At 36.6% G+C, this 27,618-nt stretch overlaps 1 protein-coding gene across 1 annotated transcript in view; it reads left to right on the plus strand.

The window, feature by feature from the left end:
- Nucleotides 1–27,618, plus strand: part of UBR3 (ubiquitin protein ligase E3 component n-recognin 3 (putative)) — a 225,364-nt gene that overhangs the window by 30,574 nt on the left and 167,172 nt on the right. Inside the window, 5 exon segments of the mRNA XM_021076503.1 lie at nucleotides 966–1,105; nucleotides 4,168–4,326; nucleotides 11,075–11,218; nucleotides 11,779–11,828; nucleotides 26,235–26,301. Coding sequence (XP_020932162.1) covers nucleotides 966–1,105; nucleotides 4,168–4,326; nucleotides 11,075–11,218; nucleotides 11,779–11,828; nucleotides 26,235–26,301 — 560 coding nt within the window.

Genomic DNA, 27,618 nt, shown 5'->3' on the forward strand with positions numbered 1-27,618 from the left:
AGTGGGTTAAGAACCTGACATAGTGTCTGTGAGGATGTGGGTTTGATCCCTGGCCTTGCTCAGTGGTTTAAGGATCTGGTATTGCTGCAGGCTGTGAAGTAGGTTGCAGATGTGGCTTAGATCTGGCATTACTGTGGCTGTGGCGTAGGCCTGCAGCTGCAGCTCTGATTTCAACTCCTAGCCTGGAGACTTCCACATGCTACAGGTCTGGCCATTACCAAAAAAAAAAAAAAAAAAAAAACCAAAAAACTTTTCAAATAAACTTTAAGTATTTGTATCACTTATCCATTACTATAATAAGTTCAAAGTAGTTAAGGAATGGAAAATACAAATTCTTGGAAAATTATCAATTTGTACTTAATGGGTTTTACTTAAAGCATTGAAAGTAATAAAATAATACTTGAAAGTAGTAAATTGTGGTTAAATAATATAAACCATATAATGAGATTTTCTTTTTATATTCTAGTTGGAATCTAACTAGTATGGTCTTTTATTAGGAAGAAGTCTTCCTCAGTGACATTTTTATTTAAAGACCAATTAAAAATATATTCTTTTAGGAGTTCCTATTGTGGCACAGTGGAAATGAATCCGACTAGTAACCTCGAGGTTGCAGGTTTGATCCCTGGCCTCGCTCAGTGGGTTAAGGATCAGGTATTGTTGTGAGTTGTGGTTGTGGGTCACAGATGTGGCTCAGATCCTCTGTTGCTGTGGCTGTGGCCGGCAGCTGTAGCTCCAATTCCACCCCTAGCTTGGGAACCTCATGAGTGCAGCCATAAAAAGCAGAAAAAAAAAAGTATATATATATATATATTCTTTTAATTTAGTGCCTTAAAAAATCATAGAGGAGTAATATACTGGCTTTGATAGTGGCCCACATTCTGTTTATAAATATTGTAAGTAGGATTAGTGTATTCTTGGCAGATTCGACAACACTGTTAATTTTTTTTTTCTTTTTCATGTTACAGGTTTTGCAAAAGGCATCAAATTAAATCAAGTTCAAATGTTCCCTGTGTCCCCAAAGACTTACTGATGATGTCTGAATTTGTTCTTCCAAGATTTATTTTTTGTCTTATTCAGTACTTAAGAGAAGGCTATAATGAACCAGGTATGTTTAATCCACTCTTAGTACTCTTTTTAAGTTCCCAATTAACAAACTTTAACATTAACAATGAGGTGAATTTTTTTAGATGTCATTTTTTTGCTTAACATTTTTTATGTAATGACTATGAAATACAGAGACTAGATTAAAAACACCCTAAATATCAATTATGTAACCTCATAGAAGAGTTGCTGCTATGGTGCAATGGAATTGGCAGTGTCTTGGGAGCACTGGGATGCAGGTTTGATCCCTGGCCCGGCACAGCTGTGGCCTAGGTGGCAACTGATTTGATCCCTGACCCGGAAAGTCTGTATGCTGAGCGGCGACCAAAAAAGAAAAATAAAAGCAAAAAACCCCCAAAAATAAATAACCTCGTAATAGGCACAGTTTGGCAGTCTCTGCCCCTAGGATTGTAAATGTTTTTGATCAAACTTTGATGGCCTTTTGCAGATGAGAAAATAATCATTTTATGGGGTTAAAGTAACTTTATGATTATATTATGGTGGAGCAGAATTAAGAAGTCCTGCAATGTTTGACTTTAATTTAGATTTTTAGAAGATAAACTACTGTTTCACCTCTCTCTTGCTTTCTCTTTTTTTGTAGAGGTTTATATGTTTTTATTTTGCTCTGTATGTAACAACTTATGAGAGGGTCAGATTGCTCACACCCTTATTACTGATAGAGTATATGGATGTAAGCATTATGATAGCATTGAAAAGAGAAAAGAAACATGCAAATACAGATATTTATTTACCTTTTAAAATTTAGTCACAATCTTGATTAATATGCTTTTTACTTAAATATTTGGATTTAATATCTTTTAAAGTTTTTGGTCTGACATTGTGAATTATAGATATCAGTTAGTGATATGAAACAAGTTACATTTTTATGATGTCTTTTACTTTTCTAATGATATTTGCATTTTTATCATTTAAGGTATTCATTTGCATTACTTTTGAAGGTTTAAAATTATTTAATATTATAAATAATCTTACATCCAATTTGAAACTATGGCACATATTATTTTCTGTCTAACCTCTATCCTAAAATTGTGAAGAAATAAGAGTATCTTCATCATTTCTAAAACTATTATGTTATTTGCATTATGATAAAATACTTATACTTCCTTATTTCTACATTTTAAGGAAAATATACAATATTTTCTCAAGTACTTCTATTCTCAGAGTGGATGTCTTAAAATACAGAAAGAAATGTTATTTGATTTATTCCCAAACTACTCTGACTTTGGAATGAAGGAACTGGAGAGTAGTTGGGTCGTTGAACTTGCCTTTCATTCTGTTTCTCATGTACTAATTAATAGACTTTGAGAATTTACATTTTGTATTACAGTTGTCCTATTTTAGATAAGTAATAGGTAGAAATTATTTATTATGAGAACCTCAAAGCTTATCATTGTTTAATCAAAGAGAAGTTCATACTAGACTGTATTATATTCATTTTTTTATTTACTTGGTGACATTTAGTAATCATTAAAAGTGGATGACATAGGTACATAGCTTTGATAATTATGTTACCATTATTTGAAAACATAAAGGAATTAATGGAAGCACTTTTTTTGTCTTAAGATGAGTTTCATGAGTTTACTAGTTTCATGATGTTTTCCTCTCTATATTACCACTTGTGCTCAGCATTAGTTTCTTCTGTCTATACAAAAATAAATTATTGGATTACTTTGTGTAGAGATCACTGTTTAAAATTAAAGATTTGAAATCATCTAATCTAAAGTAATTGAAGCTCAGATAATTTGGTGGTTTGTCAGGTTGCCTTGTGTTCCATTTCTCATTTCACTGACCATCTTTAGACCAGTGTCAGAGCTTGTTTTAGAACCCTTGACAATCAAGAACAAATGCAGATTAAATATCTGCTATGTTAATACATAAGTCGTTGTGGGGAATATAAAGAGGAATAATGTATATATTGCTTTTCCACCAAGAAATAAGATTTTTGAACTTAGGTCCCTAGAATTTCATTGAACCGGGTAGTGAGTTCCAAGAATAAATGTCTTATTTAGTTTTGCCTTGAACCAGATTGTGAATTCCAAGAGTAAATAATGTCCTATTTCTTGTCTTGTTTCTCAGTGCCTATCATGTGGTAGATAATTAAATGTTGAATGAAATTGATGTCCTTTTTCCTGGGCACACAAGCCCCCTATTATCTCCCTTATATACATTCTTCTTTTAACCAGTCATGGCTAAGCTCTAAATCTCTCTATTCACTTCATCCTTTTTAGACCTTGTATTTATGAAACATGTATCTTTTCCTCTTAAGTATTCTTTTTAAGTTGCTGTCCAGATTTCTTCTCTCTCGCTCTACCAGCATATCTTGGCTGGTATTTTAAAATCGTTGTAGTAAAAACATCCATATTTATGAAAAGTTATTTTTATTTAAGTTGCTTTGACCTCTAGCTAACATGAATCTGTAGTTTTAGAATATGATAGAGTATAGGTTATTTACTACACAGATTTGAATTTAGAGCTGACATAATTTTGTTCTTATATTCTTACACTCCTCTCAATATATTTGATTTTTGCCTTGCCATAGTTTAGAGAGAAATGTTAAATTTTTTTCTTAAATACTGTGTATCTAATTTTGATAATCATTGATCTTAAGATTACATGTATATATCTAGAAGTACAGGGCCCTCAAATTGAATGTTTCTTACACAAATTACGTGGCTGATACCTTACGAAGTCTTCTCTTTTCCTTAGTCCTTTCTCAGGGGACTGAATTCTTAAACAAGTCTACCCTGGTCTGGGTGCTGGGTGAATGCCTACAAAAAGAGTCCTTAGGGAGTTCCCTTGTGGTGCAGTGGGCTAAGGATCTGCCATTGTCACTGTAGTGGCTCAGGTTGCTGCTGTGGCTTGGGTTTGATCCCTGGACCAGGAAATTTTACATACTGTGAGCATGGCCAAAAAAGCTAAAAAAAAATTCTTGTATTAACCTTTTGAATATAAAGTATGTCATCTAAGTTTTTGTAGTTTTAAGAGAATAAAATATTGTTATTTTTAGCAAAATATTTTAAAGAAAGTTATTATATGTTATTTTAGCAGCTGATGTACCATCAGAAAAAGACCTTAACAAAGTCCTTCAGCTTTTGGAACCTCAAATTTCCTTTTTAGAAGATCTAACTAAAATGGGAGGAGCAATGCGGTCTGTTCTTACTCAGGTTTTGACAAACCAACAAAACTACAAAGATCTGACTTCTGGTGAGTAAAACTTAGAAGAGAAGAAAGTTAAACTTATATGTAGTATAATTATAAGAAATTATTTATTTTAGAACTTAAAAGTAAAATGTAAATTTTTTAATGGAATGTTAAAGCTGGAAATTATTAAGAATACTTATTTTGTGGATAAAGAAACTGAACCCCAGAAAAATTAAATGACCAGTTCAAGACTTCAGAGTTAATTTATTTTGGGGTTGGAACTAGAACTCAGGTCTCCAGTGTTTGGTGTGACATATTCATAATTTTATTTCACCTCCCCTCTCCAAACAATAACAGTAACCATTTTGTGTTGTTCATTTTTGGTATTCTAAATTTTTTATTTTTGTGTTGTATGACCTAGGATTTTATAGTGATGTAGAGTTTAAGTTATAAAACTTAGAATTGTAGGGAGTTCCCTTGTGGCCCAGCAGGTTAAGTATCTGGCATTGTTACTGCAGCGGCTCAGGTCTGATCCCTGGCCTGGGAAGTTCCACATTCCCTGGGCATTGCCAAATAAAAACCACAAAAAAACCTTGCTTTTAAGTATATCTGTACATGATATACTGTTATGTAAATTACTTTAGTTTTCGTACCTGTAGTTTAGTTCAAGTTTATAGTAGGGTAAACATATCAATTATTTAAAAATCTTGTTATAAATATTTTAAATAGTATCCTTTTGCTGGGTCATGAACAGCATGTTGTAAAAATTGAAGTTTATGTTCTTTCTTTAGAGTGGTGAAAATTTTTTTTTTAGGGCTGCACCTGTGGCATATGGAAGTTTCCAGGCCAGGGTTCGAATCAGAGCTACAGTTTCTGGCCTGCACCACAGCCAGAGCAACACAGAATCTGAGCCATGTCTGTGACCTACGCCACATCTCATGGTAATGCTGGATCCTTATCCCACTGAGTGAGGCCAGGTATTGAACCTACATCCTTATGGATCCTAGTCGGGTTTTTTCTTTTGTTTTGTTTCTGTCTTTTTGCTTTTTCTAGGGCGGCACCCGAGGCATATGGAAGTTCCCAGGCCAGGGGTCTAATCGGAGCTATAGCTGCCGGCCTACGCCAGAGCCACAGCAATGCAGGATCCAAGCCATGTCTGTGACCTACACTACAGCTCACGGCAACGCCGGATCCTTAACCCACTGAGTGAGGTCAGGGATCGAACCCGCAATCGCATGTTTCCTAGTCAGATTCGTTAACCACTGAGCCACGATGGGAACTCCCTAGTTAGGTTCGTTACCTTTGAATCACGCTGGGAACTCTTAGAGTGGTGAAATTTTTATGTATATTGTTAACCATGTGTTATTTAGAGATAGTATTATCTGATGTATTTATTTCTTTACCAAGTACTTATTAAGCATTGTTATGTGCTTGGCTTTGGGCCTAGGTATAAGAGCTTGGAGTGGGGAAGGTAAGTAATAAACCAGGTATTCTTATCCTTGCCTTATAAAGCTTATGGTCTAGTTCATGAGATGACATTAACAAAATCCCCAAACCAAAAAATTGTGTAATTATAAACTGTAGTAAATACTATGAAGTGATGGGACAAATATTTATAAAAGGGAGACCTAATTTTTGGTTTTTTGTCTTTTTTTTTGCCTTTTCTAGGGCCACTCCTGTGGCATATGGAGATTCCCAGGCAAGGGGTCTAATCGGAGCTGCAGCCGCCAGCCTATACCAGAGCCATAGCAACAACTTGGGATCTGAGCTGCGTCTGCGACCTACACCACAGCTCACAGCAACGCCGGATCTTTAACCCACTGAGCGTGGCCAGGGATTGAACCTGTAACCTCATGGTTTCTAGTTGGATTCGTTAACCACTGAGCCATGACAGGAACTCCCTGGGAGACCTAATTCAATGATTGGGAAGGTGGGAAAGCTTCACTGAGGAAATGACACTTAAAACCTAATGATGGAGAGAAAGTCATTTAGCTAGAGGATGAGGTAAGCTGGGTGATAATGGGATGGAGTTAGATTCCAGGTAGAGAACATTTTCTGCTTCTGACTCCTGGACTTGTCCTTAACATCATAAATAATATTAAACTGGAAAAAAAAATGTGGGGCAGTTACTTTCAGGCAGTACAAGACTGTAAACCTTTGAGAGACAGGAAAAGCATGAGATGAGCCTCACAATTCTCTGAATTTCTGTCTGGGAATAACTTCCTGATTGTATTGTAGAAGGCTGGCATTGAAGCAGCATGGTGGTCCAACTGAGTTAAGGAGAAAGAGGTCACAGTTTAGGGCAGCTGAAGTAGTTGGAAACTGGAATCTCTGGGGCAGAATAGCATGAGGTAGTGGGGCAGATGTATGGGGCACCTCTGAAAGTGCTTGACTGAGAAGTGAGGATGAGACTACCTCAGGCTTAATAGAGAGTGCTTTGGGGTTACTGCTCTCGAATTAAAAGGAGATAGTAGAGATGAATAGAATAGAGATATTAAAGGTGAGGTGATGTTAGGAGACACTAGAGTTCAGCACAACCAGACTGGAGAGATCTTATTAATACCCTAGGCATCAAGCCGAGACACCAGAAGGCCAAACCTTAGAATAAATTCTACTTTAAGTCAGCCTTATTGAAACATTGAATCCTGACAGAGTTTGGAGATTATGCCTGTCAATTCCAGGGCCTTTTAAGAATCTCAGGCTTTCCAGAAATCTGCTTCTTACAAAGTGTAAAACCAAGCCTTATGAGTTCTAGGTAATCAGGCTATTTATTGAATGCCTTGTAGAATTAAAATTAATACTCTTTGAAGGAAAACAGCAGAATCCAGAATCTTTGATTAATTTGTCATCAGAATGTCCAGTGTACAAGAAGACTGCTAGACATGCAAGAAAATAAGAACTTTTGCATGATAACCAAGAAAAGGGACAGTAATAGAAATTGACTTTGAAATGGCCTAGAAATTGGGTTTAGCAGATAAAGACATTAAAGCAACTATTATAAGTATGTTCAAGAAATAAAGAAAAATATTTTGAAATAATTAAAGGAAAATATAGTGTTAGTGAAGAGATAAGGAATCTTAGTGAACAAATGTAAACAATAAAAAAAGAAATTCTGGAACTGAAGATTATTGTAGAGTGAAATAATTGAACTGATAAATTCACTGAATGGACTTAGTAGCAGTTTGGAGATGGTAGAAGAAAGATTTCATGAAGGCTAAAGGCTAAAGATTTTTTGAAGGTGGATTAATAGATTCTCCAATCTAGAGAACAGAGAGAAAACACAACAGAGCTGCAGGGACTATTAGATAGAATCAGATGATCTAACATACATACAATTTACATCCCAGGAGGAAAGGAGAGTGGGAAGAGGGCAGAAAAACATTTGAAAGAATCATAGCTAAAATTCCCCCAAATGGATTGATTTATAGATTCAAGAAGCTTAATGAACCCCAAACATGATAAATGTAAATACTGTAACATCTGGATACTTCCTAGATTCCATGCAGAGGGACTAGCATATGAAAATATTTATGGGTGAGAATGAACTTACTTTTTAAAAAAGGTACTAAAAAGGGTATTGTTGAAATGAAATGAATGTAGGGGGATAGTGGCAAAAATAAGGCTACTGCATTAGGCTAGCCAGATTAGGTAGGCCCTTGTTAGTTATTTAAGGGGTTTTATATCTTATCCTGAATGTAGCAGGAAGTCATGAAAATATTTTTTGCTTAAGAGTGACGTGATCAGATATGTACTTTAAAAAGGTGGCTTGTGGAGTTCCCGTCGTAGCTCAGTGGTTAACGAATCTGACTAGCATCCATGAAGTTGTGGGTTTGATTCCTGGCCTCACTCGGTGGGTTAAGGATCTGGCATTGCTGTGAGCTGTGGTGTAGGTCACAGATGTGGCTCACTCGGCTCGGATCTTGCATTGCTCTGGCTGTGGCCTGCAGCTACAGCTGCAGTTCGACCCCTAGCATGGGAACCTCCATATGCTGCAGGTGCGGCCCTAAAAAGCAAAAATAAATAAATAAATAAATAAATAAATAAAATGAAAAGGTAGCTTACTATTTTTTTTTAATTTTTATTTTTATGGCCACACCCATGGCATGTGGAAATTCCTGGGCCAGGCATCGAATCTGAGCAGAGCTGCAGCTGTAGCAGTGCTGGATCCCTTAACCCACTGTGCTGGCTGGGGATTGAACCTGCACTTCCACAGCAACCCAAGCTGCTGCAGTTGAATTCTTAACCCACTGTGCCATGGCAGGAACTCCAGCTTGTGGTTTTAGCTAAGAGTAGATGGGAAGGGGCAAGAACAGAAGCTCAAGTGCGGTAGCCTAGGATAAAATGATGGTAGCTTGTGTTTGAGTTTTGGTGATGAAGCTGGAGAGAGTTCAAAATTATACCTGGAGATCTGTTATTTATTCAACCTAAAAAGTGGTTCTTTATTCAGAAACTATCAACTGTTGGGAAAAAGAGGAGCAAGTTGTTCTTAATCATTGTAGGAATGTATTTCTTGAGAATCATTTATGGCAATCGTCTCCTTATATTCCTACAATTCTTTTAAATTCTTATTTCTTGAAATTAAAAAAAAAAAACAACAGAAGTCCCTAGCTAACTTCTAGTGATAGAAATTACATTAGATTTTGATTCAGAAGTTTAAAATTTGTGGTCTAGCTTCATTCCTAGTCATTCCTTGCTTACTCACTTATTAGCCATGTTATCTTGTAGGTCTCAGTTTCCTAACTTATAAAAATGGTTATTACTTTTTTTTTTTTTTGGTCTTTTTGCCTTTCCTAGGGCCGCTCCTGCAGCATATGGAGGTTCCCAGGCTAGGGGTCTAATCAGAGCTGTTGCTGCAAGCCTACACCACAGTCACAGCAATGTGGGATCTGGGGTAAATCTGCAACCTACACCACAGCTCACGGCAAAGCCGGATCGTTAACCCACTGAGCAAGGCCAGGGATCGAACCTGCAACCTCATAGTTCCTAGTCGGATTCGTTAACCACTGTGCCACGACTGGAACTCCAAAAATGGTTATTGTATGTTCATTTTTCTGAGGCTTATTGTAAGAGGTTGATAAAATATATTTTATTAAGTAAAAATATAAAATTTTGGAGTTCCCTTTGTGGCACAGTGGAAATGAATCTGACTAGGAACCGTGAGGTTGCAGGTTCGATCCCTGGCCTCACTTGGTGAGTAAGGATCTGACGTTGCTTATAGAACTACCATATGATCCAGCAATCCCACTCCTGGGTATATATCCAGACAAAACTATAATTCCAAAAGAAACACACAACCCAGTGTTCATAGCAGCACTATTCACAATAGCTAAGACATGGAAACAACCTAAATGTCCATCAACAGATGAATGGATTAAGAAGATGTGGGATATATGTATACAATGGTATACTACTCATCCATAAAAAGAAAAAAATAATGCCATTTGCAGCAATGTGGATGCAACAGAGATTCTCATACTAAGTGAAGTAAGTCAGAAAGAGAAAGACAAATACCATATTATATCATTTACATGTGGAGTCTAAAATGTGGCACAAATGAACCTATCTACAGAAACAGACTCACAGACATAGAGAACAGACTTGTTGTTGTCAAAGAGGAGAGGGGAGGGAGTAGGATGGACTGGGAATTTGGGGTAGGTAGATTTAGAATGGATAAGCAATGAGTTCCTACTGTATGGCACAGAGAACTACATACAGTCTCTTGGGATAGACCATGATGGAAGTTAAAATACAAAAAAGAATGTATGTATATGTATGACTGGGTCACTTTGCTTTACAGCAGAAATTGGCATTACATTGTAATTCAACTATACTTCAATTGAAAAAAGAAAAAGTGGCATTAATTAATATGCTGAAATTCTAAAGTGAAAGTTCTAGGATTAATTTTAGAACCTAAACTTTTCAGTATTTTTGGAATAAATTTGTTTTAGCTGATACAATGTAGAAATTATATTTTTAATTCCTTAAATGTGATTATAAAAACATTTTATGCTTGGTATACAGACATTAGGAGTAATCTCAGTTATAATATTTGAAAATTCCTCTCAGGCATTATCTTCTCCAGGAATTCTTTCCCAAAACTTTGCTTTGGATAAGTCTGACTACATTATGAGAGCACAGGCTGGCAAACCAAATGGTGAAGTCTGTTACATAATCATCACTTACCATGTTATCTCCCTTTTTTTAATTACTAATTTTAAGTTCCTTGAAGGCAGGAATCATGCCTTATTAACCTTTGCACCCTCTGTGTCTTGTATATAATCTCTGGTGTATTTTAGATGCCTGGTTACTTAGTGGATTTTGTTATATGCTATTCTTTTTTTTTTTTTTTGTCTTTTTAGGGCTGCATCTGCAGCATATGGAGGTTCCCAGACTAGGGGTCTAATCAGAACTGTAGCTGCCGGCCTACACCACAGCCACAGCAATGCAGGAGCCGAGCTGCTTCTGCGACCTACACCACAGCTCAGGGCAATGCTGGATCCTTAACCCACTGATTGAGGCCAGGGGTCGAACCCACAACCTCATGGTTCCTAGTTGGATTTGTTTCCATCACGCCACGATGGGAACTCTTCGTTATATGTTATAAACATGCTGTGCATTCATTCTGAGATTGTTAATGCCAAACATGAGCACAAAACGGTTGTCTGAAGCTATTTTACATTATCCATTTTAGGGTTTCCCCTCCATTAGAATATTTATCTGTTTTATATATGTATACTTAGTTACTGAGATGGCTATACTTTTATTTCAAATTTAATATTTTTTCTGATTTTAAATTTATTTTAAATATTAGGTCTTGGAGAAAATGCTTGTGCAAAGAAAAGTCATGAAAAGTACCTTATAGCTTTGAAGAGCTCTGGACTTACTTATCCTGAGGATAAACTTGTATATGGTATACAAGAGCCATCTGCTGGCACTAGCACTCTGGCAGGTCAAGGTTTGTCTAAATATTTAATTTGAACACTGATAACTTTTCTGTACTAAAACAAAAATCCGCATACTTTACTCATTAATGAAGAGATTTAAGTGCTGTGTCATTTTTTTGTAAGGAAAGTAGTAAAAGTGGTAAAATTTTGGAAGCAAGAAAGAATAGACTAATCAAAGAAGATACTGCATTTTTCCTAAATGGAATTCGGTTAGTTTATTAAAGGTTCTGCTTCTAACTCATGAAAAATGTAGCAGTTGCTATTTAAGAGTAGCCCAAAATTTGAATAGCTCAATATTTTAGTAAACCATGGTTTAAATATAAAAAGAAAGAGATCCTTCTGAATCACCATTTGTGTTTATTAAATCAGGGTATTCTCTAGAGATTTCCTATTGAAGTATAAACCTATAAGGCCCAAATTTATTAAAGGTCAATATTGAATTCTGCCAGGATACTATTAGAATGAATTGTCTTGACAAAACTTGGCTTTTGATATTGCTGTGTCTCAAAATACTTATAAAGTAAGCAATGTATAACAACTATGAAGGACAATTTTTTTCTCCTTTCCAAAGGTTTTGCAGGTGCAACAGGAACATTGGGACAACTAGATTCTTCAGATGAGGTGAGATTTAACATTTGAAACTTTTTGAAAGAGTTTTAAAAGTTTTGTAACTACCATACAGATTTGTGGATGTTGCTTAGTTTGAGTTCCTCGTTTTGTAGTTATGGACACTGCAGCCCTTAAGATCACACAGTTGCTTAGTGACAAGACAAGGACTACAACAACATTTCTATTTTTTGTTTGTAAATTCATTTCTTTTTTCACAGTCTAGAAATAGGAAATAAGGAATTCCTTTGTGGTGCAGTGGGTTATGGATCTGGCGTCACCTCAGTGGCTCAGGTTGCTGCTGTTGTGTGGGTTTGATCTTGACTCCTAGCCTGGGAACTTCCACATACCATGGGTGTGGCCAAAAAAAAAAAAAAAAAGAAAGGAAAATAAATGAGAGATAGATAATTCTCCTATGAAGAGACCCTCAAATTTATCCAGTTGTCATATGTACAGTGAATTTATTTTAAAAAAACTTAGGTAAGTCTAGAATAAGTTACTAGAAGAATATGAAATGTAGTTGCTTTTCTAATCTCATATAAAGTTATATCTTATATGTCAAGGATTATTATTATTATTTTTGCCTCTTTAGGGCTGCACCTGTGGCATATGGAAGTTCCCAGGCTAGGGGTCCAATCGGAGCTGGAGCTGCTGGCCTACACCACAGCCACAGCAATGTGGGATCCGAGCTACTTCTGTGACCTGTACCAAGCTCATGGCAATGCTGGATCCTCAACCCACTGAGTGAGGCCTGGGATCAAATTTGTGTCCTCATGGATCCTCGTCAGGTTCATTACCGCTGAGCCACAATGGGAACTCCAAGGATTATTATTTTTTTTTTAAAGCAGTGTATGTATTGGTAAATAGACTGTCAGTTGAAATTTCAGTTTTTATAGTGTTTATTAATAATAAATGTTTCTAATAAATTCCTTATAACATTCCTGTTTTTTAATTAGTATGCAGTTTAAAAGGAAAAATTGCTTTTTTAGTCTATGTGTTTAATCTTGATATTTGTAGAATTTAAATTTCATATTTTTATTGATCTATACATTTAGTGCTTGAAATTTAAAAAACTAAATTGTATTACATTTAATACTTTTTTTTTCTCTATGAAGACTTATTTTGCAAAGGTAATATATGAACTAAGCCAAATATCCTCTTTTTGGAAGTGTGATTTCCTTCATGGAAATGTAATTGATCTAATGCCTTATAATATAAACTTTTTTTTTTTTTTTGCTTTTTAGGGCTGCACCCGTGGCATATGGAGGTTCCCAGGCTAGGGAGCTACAGCTGCCAGCCTGTGTCACAGCCACAGCAATGCCGGATCCAAGCCACATCTGCGGCCTATAGCACAGCTCATGGCAATGCCGGATCTTTAACCCACTGAGCGAGGCCAGAGATCAAACCTGCAACCTCATGGTTCCTAGTTGGATTCGTTTCTGCTGCACCACGACAAGAACTCTAATATAAACTTTGTAGTAGTATTTCCCCCCCCAGGAAAGCTCCCACAAAATGCAGCATTTTGTGGTGTCTCATTTTGGACTAATATTTTAAAAGAGTTTTCAACAACTTGGACAGGCAGTTTCATATGCTGCTTAGAAACTGGACTTGGAATTAGAATATCTGGGTTTGAATCACACCAATTGGTAGTGTGACTTTGGATAAGTGTTTTGACTTCTCCATGCCTCAATTTCCTCATCTGTAAAATGGAGGTAATAATATAGTACTTAACACCTGGGGTTATTATGATGCTTGAATCAATTAATATATGTAAGCACTTAAAGTAGTAGTGCCTGGGATATTGTAACACTATATATATGTTTGTCTAGTAAAGAAATTAAAATAAAATCATTTAGAAATTGTTATAAATGGTTAGCTGTAATTTTTGCTTTTTGTTAGCTTTAAAGAGTTACTTCTAAGAATAGTGTTGCTATAATGACGAATGGGGAAAACTTGCTAGTGCTTAAAATAGGCTTTCAAAAATATATAAACTATTGACTAAAACAGTAATAATTTCATTCTGAAGCTGGGAGAAGGGAGTGTTGGGGGTAAGAATGCTAATTCTTTCTGTGTCAAAGAAGGAAGTGATTAGATAATAGACATATGATTTTAAATTGCTTATTCTGCTTGCCTTTTTTGTTGTTGTTGTTGTCTTTTTGCCATTTCTTGGGCCGCTTCCGCGGCATATGGAGGTTCCCAGGCTAGGGGTTGAATCGGAGCTGTAGCCACAGGCCTACGCCAGAGCCACAGCAACTCGGGATCCGAGCCATGTCTGCAACCTACACCACAGCTCACGGCAACGCCGGATCCTTAACCCTGAGCGAGGTCAGGGATTGAACCTGCAACCTCATGGTTCCTAGTCGGATTCGTTAACCACTGAGCTACGATGGGAACTCCTGTTCTGCTTTCTTTAACGGCATTTTGTATGGAAGTGGAATGGCCTCTCAAAGGTGACATCCGGGAATACTAGTTGATATGAATGGGTGCAGGAACCCTTCCTTGGCTAAAGCCAGCCAAACCAGAAAGGGGCCTTGTATCTATGCTTATCAGTTGGAAGATAGAAATGTATTTATTGCATAATGAAATGGTTCACTATTATTACAAAACATCTTATTAGAATAATCTAAATATCTTAATGTGATCTGGAACAATAAAAATCTATAGTTTTATATTTGTTTTTAATAAAGTAGGTTAAAACCTTCATATTGTGGAGTTCCCGCTGTGGGTCAGTGGGTTACGAACTCTACTGGTATCCATGAGGATGTGGGTTCGATCCCTGGCCTCCCTTAGTGGGTTAGGGGTCTGGCATTGTGGTGAGCTATGGTGTAGGTCACAGACTCAGCTCAGAGCTGGCATTGCTGTGCCTGTGACATAGGCCGGCAGCTGCAGCTCCAATTCGACGCTTAGCCTGGGAACTTCCATATGCTGTGAGTGCGGCCCCTTAAAAAAAAAACAGCAACAAGAAAGCTTCATATTGTTTTAGTATATTATTTTGTATGTATAATGATTTTTTTTTTTTTTTTTTTTTTTTTTGCTTTTTTGGGCCTCACCTGAGGCATTTGAAAGTTTCCTGGCTAGGGGTTGAATTGGAGCTACAGCTGCCGGCCTGTGTCAGAGACACAACAATGCCAGTTCTGAGCCAGGTCTGCGACCTACACCACAGCTTATGGCAGTGCCGGATCTTTAACCCACTGAGTGAGGCCAGGGATCGAACCCACATCCTCACTGGATACTAGTCGGGTTCATTTCCTGATCTTTAATGTGGATACTTTTTCCTCTATATAGGGAAAAAGTTAGTCATTTTTGTTTTGGCCTAAGCTCTCCAGATTAGCTTTTCAGTCTCCCGTGGAGACTTTAATTGTACATACCTGCATTGCAACAACACTGTATTCTATGGTAGAGTACTGAAAGTAGATCCATTTGGTGTGTGTGTGTGGGTGGGAAGCTTTTGAATTTCTCCTGGAAGTAATGTCTTTTTCTTTCTTTTTTTTTTAGCTGAGTTTTCTTTTTAGTTCCAGCACTCTATGATTGACTGATCATGTTAACTCTTTGGTGTGTTTTGCCCAGCCAATAGCTCCTTTTTCATTGTGTTTTTTTTGTTTTTGTCTTTTTAGGGCCACACCCGCAGCATATGGAGGTTCCCAGGCTAGGGGTCTAATTGGAGCTGTAGCCGCCTGCCTACACCACAGCCACAGTAACATGGGATCCGAGCCACGTCTGCAACCTACACCATAGCTCACAGCAATGCTGGATCCTTAACCCACTGAGCAAGGGCAGGGATCGAATCTGCAACCTCATGGTTCCTAGTTGGATTCGTTTCTGCTGCGCCGTGACGGGAACTCCATCCTGGAATTAGTTTCTTGAGGGATATCAGAAGATTTGAAATTGGGCCTTTTTTTCTTCATTACTATTGTTTCTGCTCTTTTTTGGGGGGGGCCATATGGAAGTTTCAGATTTGATCTGAGCCGCAGCTGTGATCTACACCACAGTGGCGGCAACATTGGATCCTTAACCCACTGCACCAGGCTGGGGATCACTCTCATGCCTCAGCAGCAGCCTGAGATGCTTGCAGAGACAACGCTGGATACTGTGCCATAGTGGGAACTCTCCATTAGCTTCTGCTCTTGTTCTTCTTAGTTCCTCCCTTCTGTTAATTTCTCTTGGATACTTTGTTCTAGCAACTGCTCTGTGTAATGTAATTTATATAATCATTTGTTCCTTAATTATGATTATGTCTCAGTGTAAATCATAGTAAATACTTTTTGATAGTGACAGCTTCAAAATACTTCATTTCTGTATGTATTCTTACAAAATGCTTTTTTTGTGATAGTAGCTGAGAACACTTACTTTCAGAGTACGTGAAGGTATATTTAAAAACAGTTTAGACTTTTTGATCTTTGTTTTTTGATCTTTAAATTATATTTTACAATTAAAGTTTTAATCTGTTAAAAAGTATTTTATAGACATATCATATTTTCTCATTGGAATGAAAAAAAGGATCATTTGGGCATCTGAAAGCTTAAGAATTTGAAGTAGAGTTGTTTAGCTGAAAGTAGATTGAAGGGATATCTACTTTGGTATTTCTTTAAGAGAAATTTGATGTTTAGAGTTAGGCATATCAAAGTTTGCATGCTGCCTCATAACATCACTATGTTTTTTGCCAGGTTTTACACTTCTGAACATCAATTTTCTCATGGAAAAATGGTGATAATTCTAATGTTAGGATTAAATGGGATAACATATGGATTACCTATCATGAACCAATGTAAATTAGGTTCTTGATAAATGTTTTCTGTCCTAGTGCTTTATATGTAGAAGGGATTCAAATACTTAAGTTTTGAGCTATTGTGGGTCATATTATAGACATTTCTGCTCATTTTTCCGGAGGAAATAGTTTGTGAAAACATGGCTTAAGAGTAATGAAGTTTATCTTTAAAAATTTATATTAAAGGTTTAACCAAATATCACACAAATACATTATAGTTGTTTTGCCAGATAATTCCAGTAAAGTGAAAGTCCTTTCTCTGCCCTCCATAATAACAGCTCCTCCTCTGGGTGACTTCAGTTAGTAGTTTGGTGTTCTTAACAGATCCTTTTCTATGTAATCAAGTTATTGGTTAATAGAAAGGTATAGTGTGTGTGTACGTAAATAAAAAAATGTAATAGGAGTTCCTGTTGCGGCTCAGCAGAAATGAATCTGACAAATATCCATGAGGACGTGGGTTCAGTCCCTCACCCTGTTCGGTGGGTTAAGGATCCGGCGATGCCCTGAGCTGCGGTGTAGGTCGCAGATGTGGCTTGGTTCAGCTATGGTATAGGCTGAACGCTGCAGCTCTGATTTGACACCTAGTCTGGGAACTTAAATATCACAGGTTTGGCCCTAAAAACCAAAACAAAAAAAGTAATAGTATTTTGTGTTCTTTTTAAATTTACTCTGTAACTTATTGTGCAAATTCATCTTTGGCAATATTTTCTTTCCATCTGCTGTGTAGCATTCTGAAATATGAATAAAGTATAGTTTTTCTAATCATTTTTATAATTTCCACTTTTTTATTACGAGATATAATGCTTATATTTTTTTGTGCAGACATGCAAATAGTTCTCTAAGATGTGGAATTGCTAAATTATATGGTATGCATATCTTAAATTTTACTAGATTGTATTTTTCTGACTATAAAAGTCACACACGTATTTAAAGTATAAGTATGGAAAAATACAGAGTACGGCTAGTCATAGAAGGGTTGTAGTGGTAGGAAACTTTCTATTTAAGATTGTGAGATTGATCAGAATTTTTTTATTTTCCTTTTTGGTTGCCCCTGTGGCCTATGGAGTTCCTAGGCTAGAGGTCTAATCCAAGCCAAAGCTGCAGCCTACATTTCAGTTGTGGCAATGCTGGATCCTTAACCCACTGCTCCAGACCTGGTATCGAACCTGTGTCCCTGCTGCTGCGGAGACATGGTTGATTCTATTGTGCCACAGTGGGAACTCCATGATCATAATTTTTAATACAAAAAATTCATTTATGTTTTATTGAAGTATGCACTACAGAGTCAAATCTTGAGTTAGAAAAGTCATGTGATATAACAAAACAAAGATGAGAATCCATCATTTTTCCTAGGAGGGGACAGTTTGACGGTTTAAAAGGAATTATGAATGCTGGACCTTAAAGTTCATCGTGCCTAACTTTCTTATAGATGAGAAAGCTGAATTCCAAAGAATTAGCTGATTCATTCAAGCAAGTGAATTTATCTACTTAGTAGTGCATTTGGAAGTGGATACTAGGTCTCCTCTTTGCAGTTCTAGAAATTTTTATGTAAAGTGGATAAATTACCTTTTTTTTTTTTTTTTTTCCAGCCGTGCCCATGGCACGTGGAAGTTCCCAGGCCAGGGATCCAACCTGCGCCACAGCAGTGACCTGAGCCACTGTAGTGAAAATGCCAGATCCATAACCCACTGACCCACAAGGGGACTCCAAACCACTGTTCTTTTTATTTCCATCTAGCAAATTTGTCCTAAACCTTGTGGCTTAACATTACCTTTTTTCCCCCTCACAATTTTATGACTCAAGAATTTGGGAAGGGCAGCTGAGCAGTTCTTACTTGGGTTATCTCATGAGGTTCCTATTAGCTGTTGGCTGCAACTGCAGTCATCTGAAGACTCAGCTGAGGTGGAGATTTAAGATGGCTTATTGACAAGGCTGGCAGTTGATGTTGACTGTGCAGAGAGAACTCAGCCTGCATTGGCTTTTCCTGTATGGTGATCTCAAGTTGTTGGACTTCTCAATTACTGGCTTCTCCCTGGATGAGTAGCTTGAGAGCAGAAGCTGTAGAGCCCTTTTCTGAGCTAGCCTGGAAAGTTACATAGTATCAATTCCACTGCATCCTCTTGTTTGGGAGTTGCTAAAGTGGGCTTAGATTCAATGGGAGAGAACATAGATTCCACCTCTGGAAGGGAGGAGTGTCAAAGAATTTGTAAAGAGCTCTTAAAACTTCTTCAACCAGAATGTGACATTTACCATTCTTTCCCCTGGATTCTTCTTCTTTTTTTTTTTTTTTTTTTTTTTTTTTCTTTTTTCTTCTTTCTTCTTTTTTGGGGCTGGACCTGCGGCACATGGAAGTTCCCAGGCTAGGGGTCTAATCAGAGCTATGGCCTACACCACAGCCACAGCAACTCTGGATCTGAGTTGTGTCTGAGACCTATACCACAGCTCATGGCAACACTGGGTCCTTAAACCCACTGAGTGAGGCCAGGAATCGAACACTGCATCCTCATGGATCCTAGTAGGGTTCTTTAACCACTGAGCCACAAAGAGAACTCTGGATTCTTCTGATAGCCTAGAAATGACTAGTGATTATAGCTAAATAATGTACCTATAATTGATTATGTGTTTTTTCATTTATTTCAGTGGTACTTGTCTGTTGGGAAAAACTATAACTTATAATGAAATACTACTGTAGCCAGAAATGTGTCTTGTAATGTTTTAAATAAGATCAAACTTTTCCTTAATTATATTAGTTATTATTGTACCTCAAGAGAACGAAAGCTTATATTTAAAGATGTAAGTTATTTTTTAAAAAGTCAGTCTTACCTTTGTAAAACAGAAGGGGATATGCTAAAACTCTACTAGCATTCATTGCAGCTTAAGGAACAAAATATAGTTTTGAATTTAGTTAATACTGAAATTAAACAATTACAACTCTGCTAATCTCTTCTTGGTGTCTCCTATTTTATTCTGCTTTTATTTCTTTATTTTTTTATTTTTTATTTTTTATTTTTATTTTTTGGTCTTTTTGCTATTTCTTGGGCAGCTCCCGCGGCATATGGAGGTTCCCAGGCTAGGGGTCTAATCGGAGCTGTAGCCACCGGCCTACACCAGAGCCACAGCAACGCGGGATCCGAGCCACGTCGCAACCTACACCACAGCTCACGGCAATGCCGGATCGTTAACCCACTGAGGAAGGGCAGGGACCGAACCCGCAACCTCATGGTTCCTAGTCGATTCGTTAACCACTGCACCACGACAGGAACTCCTGCTTTTATTTCTTAATGAGGAACATTATTTTATTAGGACCAATGATCTACATGGAAAAAAATTCCTTTTGGACCTTCGTATCATAAATAAGAGTTAACTGATTTTTTTTTTTTTTTGCTTTTCAGGGCTGCACCTGCCACATATGGAAGTTCCCAGGCAGGCTAGGGGTTGAATTAGAGCTGCATCTGCTGGCCTACACCACAGCTACAATGCCAGATCTAAGCTGTGTCTGCAACCTACACCATAGCTCACAGCAATGCTGGATCCTTAACCCACTGAGCGGCCAGGGATCCAACTCACATCCTCATGGATATTAGTTCAGCTTGTAACCCTCTGAGCCACAATGGGAACTTCCAAGTTAATTGAGTTTTAGTTTGATTTATTTAGAGGGAAGAAGAAAAGAATATCCATCTGCTCACTTAAAAATTAATGATACTGACATTTTAAATTTGTATTGTACTAATAGTCTTTTCAAAGCATTTTTATATATATTATGTAAATGCATTATTAAAAAGGCAAGCAGAAATTTAGTAAAGGTTAAAATAAAGGAGAAAGTAAGTGAAAGGATTAGGTAAATGGAGAGTATGATAAAAGAGTACCCAGATACAAATGTTCTTCAACAAATACCTATTTTATGCTATTTCAAAATTTTATTCTAAGCTTTTAAAGCCGTATTATATTTTATTTTGCAATGTAGGCACAAATGATGTTTGCTTTTAGTATATATATTTGAAATTTAATGAAGAGCTGAATATGGCTTAAGGATTGGAATTTCTACACCCTTACCTTACAGGCCCATGGGATTATTGAACAAACCCTTTTTTGTGATTTCATTGTTATAATTTAACAACTATATAAAAAGGAAGACAGGGTGAGAAGAGAGCAGTGACATCTCAAAAACTACCATAGAGAGGGAATTATAGCAATTAAAAAAGTACTGTAAGGTAGAATTTAGAATTGGAAGATATCCTAGGGGTAATCTAATGCTGTCTCTTTGTATTAAAAATGAAGAATTTTGCTCTGACAGCAGCAAGATTTTACCTGTTTGTAAAGAGTTTTATTTGAATGAGTGTACATATTACTGGCTACTTAATTTTATTCACGCAAGTTGTGTCGGATATTTGTACCTGCTGTCCCTAGAGTAACAGAACATTATGTACTCAGCAGTGCTATTTATACACATGGCAGTCTTCATACTACTACTTCTTGCTTTTTTGTGTGTGTAGCTAATACATAATAGTAGAAAATGTTCTTTGTGTTGTATGGAACCAAAAAGGAAATATAATAGGAGTGCATTTTAACTTTATGAAGTATTTTAAAATGTAAATTTATGTTTATTCATTTTTTCATTCAGATTTATTTATAACCATCAGAGAATTCAGAAGAAAATTATCTCTGGTATTGTATGTACATGGGTGTAGTAGCGAGTTTCTTAGGATAGAATCTTTTAGATCAAGATAACTTCTCAAGGGATGATTGTATTCACTGTGGCCATTACTATAAGCAATATCCTGTTTATCTGGGTTCAGTGACCAGATCATCATTACTCTCTATGACTTTGATGTATTTATCTGTTAATAAGATGAAATCATTTAAAGCACTTTTCCCCTTGTGTAACTATGAAAATATGAATGTTCAGTATGGAAAAACTGAAGAAAAAAGTATAAAAAAGAAAATATCTTCAGCTGTACTATCCAAAGATAACCATTGATTTATTAATTTTGCTTGTTTACTTCTGGTCTCTGTTTTGTATACTCTTACATAATTGAGAAACAATCACTTAGCAAAATAAAGTTTCTACGTGGATATGCTCCCAAAAGTCTTGCCTTTATTCGAGAGAACCAATGAATAATTAAAATTAATTTGTCAAAACTTGTAGCAAAAGAAGGATTATTGAAAGTCAAAGTAGCTTGTGATAAATGAATACGTAAAAGAAAAATATTTTATTTTTAGAGATATAAGGTTTAATTTTAATTATTTTTCATGAATTACATTAATGTTAAAGTATATGGTGGGGAATCATAGAAACTTTTGGTGAGAAAGCTTTAGAGATACCTAATATATTTCTTTTCCAGTTTAGGAATGTTACAATATTTCTGACAGTTGTTAAGCTTCTCCATTCACACTTGCAGTGGTGGGAAGTTTACCTAGTTTATGAGGCAACTAGCTCTACTTATTAGGACATTCTTCTCAATACTGCATTAAATATAATTTTCACACATTTCTTCTTGTTTACCCCCATAGAAATATGTTTTATTCCCATAAGACACCTCTTTAACTACTTAGCTTTAGTTGTTTGATATTCTTTACTGTTCATAGCTTTTCTTTTATTCATTCTCTTTTGAAAAATCTATGAGCTGATTCAGTATGGAGTGATAAGAACACTTTTCCTGAAGCATGTTATGGTTTCCCTAGGGCCTGAGGTTTTGTGTTAGCCTTTTAGCAGCTATGCTGGAGTGTGGCAGGAGTCCCACATTCAAATGAAATGCCCAGGTCCCCCACCCACCCACCCCTTCAGATTTATAGCTGACAAGGTTTAGATCTCCCTCTCTGCTTTGTACTTGCAGAATTGATTTAAAGCAAACAATCTCAGATTACAGTGGTTTACATAAACCTCTGTTTCATTGTATTGTAGTCTCTCAAGATCTCCTTCGGATTTTTAAAAAAATAACCTGATACGTTGAAATTTTTTTTTTTTTTGCCTTGTATATTCTGTATTAACATTCTTCGATTATTGGACTGTGGGAGTGTGGGACTTGTAATAGATAAAGCAGTAATCTGTTGTCTTGAGCAGATCATTGTGCTTAGGATTGAAAATAAGAATTAGTATTTAAAACATATTGGCTTAAGGCTACAATTTATAATAGTTGAATAAATAAAAAAGAAATGTTAACAAAAGATAATGAAATTACCTTTACTCTGGCGCTTAGAGGTGACTTACTATAAGCATATATATCCTAAAAGATTTTATGTACAGCATAATTTAATTGCTTCATGCTATATATGCTATTCTGTATTCTGCTTTCTCACTAATGGTAGTTTTGAAGATCTGTAACAAGAAGTGTATTTTAACAGATTTTATTTGTGTGTATTACTAGTACTTAAATGGTTTCATATTCCATATGCTATTCTATATAGCATACTTCTTTCATAATAATATATTTTTTCTTTTTTTCTTTTTATGGCCGCATCTGTGGCATATGGAAGTTCCCAGGCTAGGGGTCGAATCAGAGCTGCAGCTAAGGTCTACACCACAGAAACAGCAATGGCAGATCTGAGCAGTGTCTGCAACCTACACTGCAGCTTGTGGCAACCTCAGGTCCTTAACCCACTGAGTTAGGCCAGGGGTCCAACCTGCATCCTCATAGAGAGATGACATCAAATCCTTAACCTACTGAGCTACAATGGGAATTCCTGTAATAATAGTTTTTGAACATCTGTCTGGTCACAATGAATATAGACCTTTAGTATGGTTTTTCTTCATAGGGTATATGTGTGCTATAATTTATTTACCTAATCCCCCTGCTATTGGAAACCAAAGATTCTTTTTTTTTTTAAATTATAGATAACATTATGATGGGTAGTTATGCATATAGTCCTTATTCACTTGTCTGATTATTTCTTTAGAATAAATTCCCATAATTAGAATTTCTGTTCCAATGATAAATACACTTTAAAAAACTTTTGACATATGTATCAATACATTGCCATTTAGGAAAATTGTTCTGTTATATGCTTTCTCAAACGGTGTATCAGAGTACCTGTTTTCTCACCAGTTTAGGTGGAGATAAACTCCCTTTCTAGCTGAGTTAGATCTCTACCATGATATCAAACTCAACTCACTGATCTTTATTTCTAGACTCTTGTCATTGTGCCTTTTTTCACACTGTCTTCTTGGAATGACTTTCCTCTCCTCTGTTTGGCTAATTTTACTTGTGCTTTAGAGTATAACATGGGGAAATTTATAAAACTTTGTGTTGCTGTGACCATTACTTGATCAAGGACACTCTTTTCATAGGAGTTTGTATTTGGAATTAAGAAGTAATCCTAACCTGGAATATAAAATTAAAATTTGGGCAAGTCTTTTCTCTCTTGGGAGAAGAGTTTCATAAATGGCTATTAGTTAAGATCTCAAACTTGGGAATTTTCTGGGTCTTCTGGCCTGGTTTTACATTCTTGTATGTGTCTTTTATTGCTCCAAACTGACTGAGTTTCTCCAAGGGCAAGGTGAGGGCGGCAGAGGAGAAGAGTGTAGTTTGACCGTTAGTTTTGCTGCCAAGTAGATGACCGTAGAGGCCTAGCTTTGGCGGGGGTTAACAGGGAGGGCATATTGAAGTGCTTAGTAAATGCTGAATGATTTAGCTAAGTAATGTCTCTGAGAAACCATAGACTGGTCCTGAGGACTGATGCTGGAGTTGGCATCAGCCTGAAATTAAGGCTGTGGTAGGCCAAGGAAATTGTACCAATAGGCAGAGCAGCAGCATAAACCTGAGGCTTTCTGCTTTAGAGATTTGATTTAATTGAGAAAGTATCTGGGAATTTGTACCATAGTTCTAATCTGCCACCAACATCACTAATTAACACAACAGACTATGTGCCAAAATGCTACCACACGTCTTTATAATACCAGTTGCCTCATATATGTTTGGAAAATAGGAAAAAGGTGTCAGTATAACTTGGAGGTTTTGGATTCCTGTTCAGGAGAGCTGGGATAACGGGGTAGAATTATATCCTTTAGCTTGAGGGGGAAACCCCCTGAACTGTGAAGGCAGCAGGAGCCTTTTTAGCAACATTGAAAGAAAATTAGAAATGAGCACCTGTACCCATGGCTCCCTCCCTAAGTGGCACATCCCTAGCCTTATGTTGGTTTCACTAGTAACAGGCTGCTTCCTCTCTCCTCTTCCCTCCAAGTTGTCTCAGCCAGCTAGCTTCCTGCTGGTGTTGTGGTACTTTGTTAACATCCCCTGATACAGGCTCACACCCCTCCAGGGTATTTGTTGGGGCATCCAGATGATCTCCCCAGGTACCAGTTATTGCTTTTGTTGCTTCTTTGGTTATAAACTTTTTGGTTACAAAATAGGTTGTGAGCGGTCTATCCCTTACTCCTTCCCTTAAGCCTTGCTATTTTAATTTTTATTTTTTTTTTTTTTGCTTTTTAAGGTTGCACCTGCAGCATATGGAATTTCTCAGGGTAGGGGTTGAATAGGAGCTGCAGCTGCCAGCCTAGGCCACAGCCACAGTGACTTGGGATCCAAACTGCATCTGCAACCTACGCCACAGCTCACAGCAATGCTGCATCTTTAACCCACTGAGTGAGGCCAGGGATTGAACCCACTTCCTCATGTATACTAGTTGCGTTTGTTACTGCTGAGCCACATTAAGAACTCCAAGCCTTGTTACTCTAATGTGAGTTTTGTTTTTCAGGAGTGGGTATATCACATGTGAGCACGTGTGTATTTTCTTGGATTTTTTTCCTAAGCACATTTTAATTTGTTTTTATTATTATATTTTTTGACCGTCAACTCATCTTCTAATATGCTTTGCTTATTTTTCAGAACTTGATCTCTTGAACTCATTTTGTTTGTCATACACTCTTCAAAGCCTTTCCTCTAGTCATTGTTTTAACCCTCTTCCCCTTTTCTCCTTCCTTGCTATGTTAATCTGTTCTCTCATTCCCTTTAGATTCTTTTTTTTTTTTTTTTTTTTTTTTTTTTGTCTTTTCAAGGGCCGCACTCATGGCATATGGAGGTTCCTAGGCCAGGGGTCTGATCAGAGCTGTAGCTGCTGGCCTATACCACAGCCACAGCAACGAGGGATCCAAGTCACGTCTGCAACCTACACCACAGATCATGGCAACGCCAGATCCCTAACCCACTGAGTGATGCCAGGGATCGAACCCTCAACCTCACGCTTCCTAGTTGGATTTGTTAACCGTTGTGCCACCAAGGGAACTCCTCCCTTTAGATTCTTTGTGCATTTGTTATTATATTTATAAGGTTAAGAAAATTTTTGTTTTGGCATTTTGGGATATTTAAAAATCTTTCATTAGAAGCATAGATTGTTTAGAATTCATAAGGATTTTCATTATATATTTTAATTATTTTTCTAATTTTAAATTTAATTTTTAAAGTTAGCAACATTAAAATACATTTTATTAAAGCAAGTATATAAAATTGTTGATTAATAATGTATAAGCATTTCCATTAATCTGTGTTGGCTATTTTTAAAAGAATGACCATGATTTATTCAAATAAATAAATGTACAATAAAAATAATGTATAAGCATACCTATATTTTATATTTAACATTTATAAGCATATTAATATTTATATAAAATGTGTAAATTCTTGAAGAGAACTATTGATAATGCTGCTTTTGTTTTCCTCCAGGAGGATCAGGATGGGAGTCAAGGTCTGGGAAAGAGAAAGAGGGTCAAACTAAGCAGTAACACCAAAGGTATTTATATTTTGTTTTTTCCCTTGTATTAAAAAAAGCTTGATCACTGAGAATATGTGGTTGGCTAAGCATATTGACATCAAAGCTGTTTGAAGGCAGAATTATGTTATTAGATTTGTGTAATGATAAAATGTTGTTGGGGGTGATTATATGGGACCTCAAAACCAAGTAAAACCTTTACTATTGGGATATTTATTTTCTTCATAAAATGAGCAATATCATATTTGAGCCAGAAAAAAAGTCTTTTCACTGAATCTTTGATTTAGATCCAGCATTTTTGTTGTAAAGTTTTAATTTGGTTTACATCTTTTTATAAACTGGGGTATGCAGTGGACAAGCCAGGGATGGATTGTGTGTGTGTGAGAGAGAAAAATAACAAGAGTGAAAGAGAATGAGAATGAGTGAGAATAAAAGATGCTCACCACATATTAAGGGCTCAGTAAAGACTCAATATTTATTTATGTAAAGAAGGAAGTAGATAATGCTTGTAATGAGGGACCATATTAGTAATGGTAATGAGTAATATTTGCTAAACTTTTTGTATATGCCAGACATAGTGTTAATTATGTCACATGTGTTGTTGCACCTAATTCTCAAAGAAACCTTATGAAGCTGGTTTTATTATTATTACTGTTTTATGAATGAGGAAAGGGAGGCATGTTAGGCATAACGGCTAATGAGAGATAGGTCCTTAATTCAAATCCCAGACTTTAAATGCTTTATCACTATATTTTTTCTTAACCTCCCTAAAAGCTTTTCTGGAGTACTTATTAGTTGGAAGCCTGTGCTCTGGATTTTTGCCATGGACTTCCAGATCTTAACATAGTATATTTTCTGGATTAGTATGATCTGCTAGCAAGCCTCCAGAGGTTAAAATATTATTTTAAGGCAGAGATTCTTACTTCTGGTGCTATGTCTTGTGGAATGTTTAAGACTGCTTGGGAGGTGGAGCAAGCAGGCATTGTCAATTGAGGCTCATTTATAAGTGTGTTCTGGTTATATGCTGCTGCGTTTAATTTATAGACTGCTAGCAAAGGGCATGAAATTTGGTTTGCTGTCTAGGATGCACACATGAAACATGTTCCCCTTCTTCCTGTCCCAGCAGAGAACCTGAATGCCTGAAAGAAATTAGAAACCCCTTTGGCTACCTGGGGTGATTTACCAGAGTTGTCCATATGTTTACCTTAGTTCTTAAGACACAACTGTATTGAAGCAGATTATTATGCGTATATTTGCATTTAAGTTTGATTTACTAGAGTTGTCCATATGTTTACCTTAGTTCTTAAGACACATCTGTATTGAAGCAGATTATTATGC

This window comes from Sus scrofa, chromosome 15 (genome assembly GCF_000003025.6).
Source record: "Sus scrofa isolate TJ Tabasco breed Duroc chromosome 15, Sscrofa11.1, whole genome shotgun sequence".
Lineage (NCBI taxonomy): Eukaryota > Metazoa > Chordata > Mammalia > Artiodactyla > Suidae > Sus > Sus scrofa.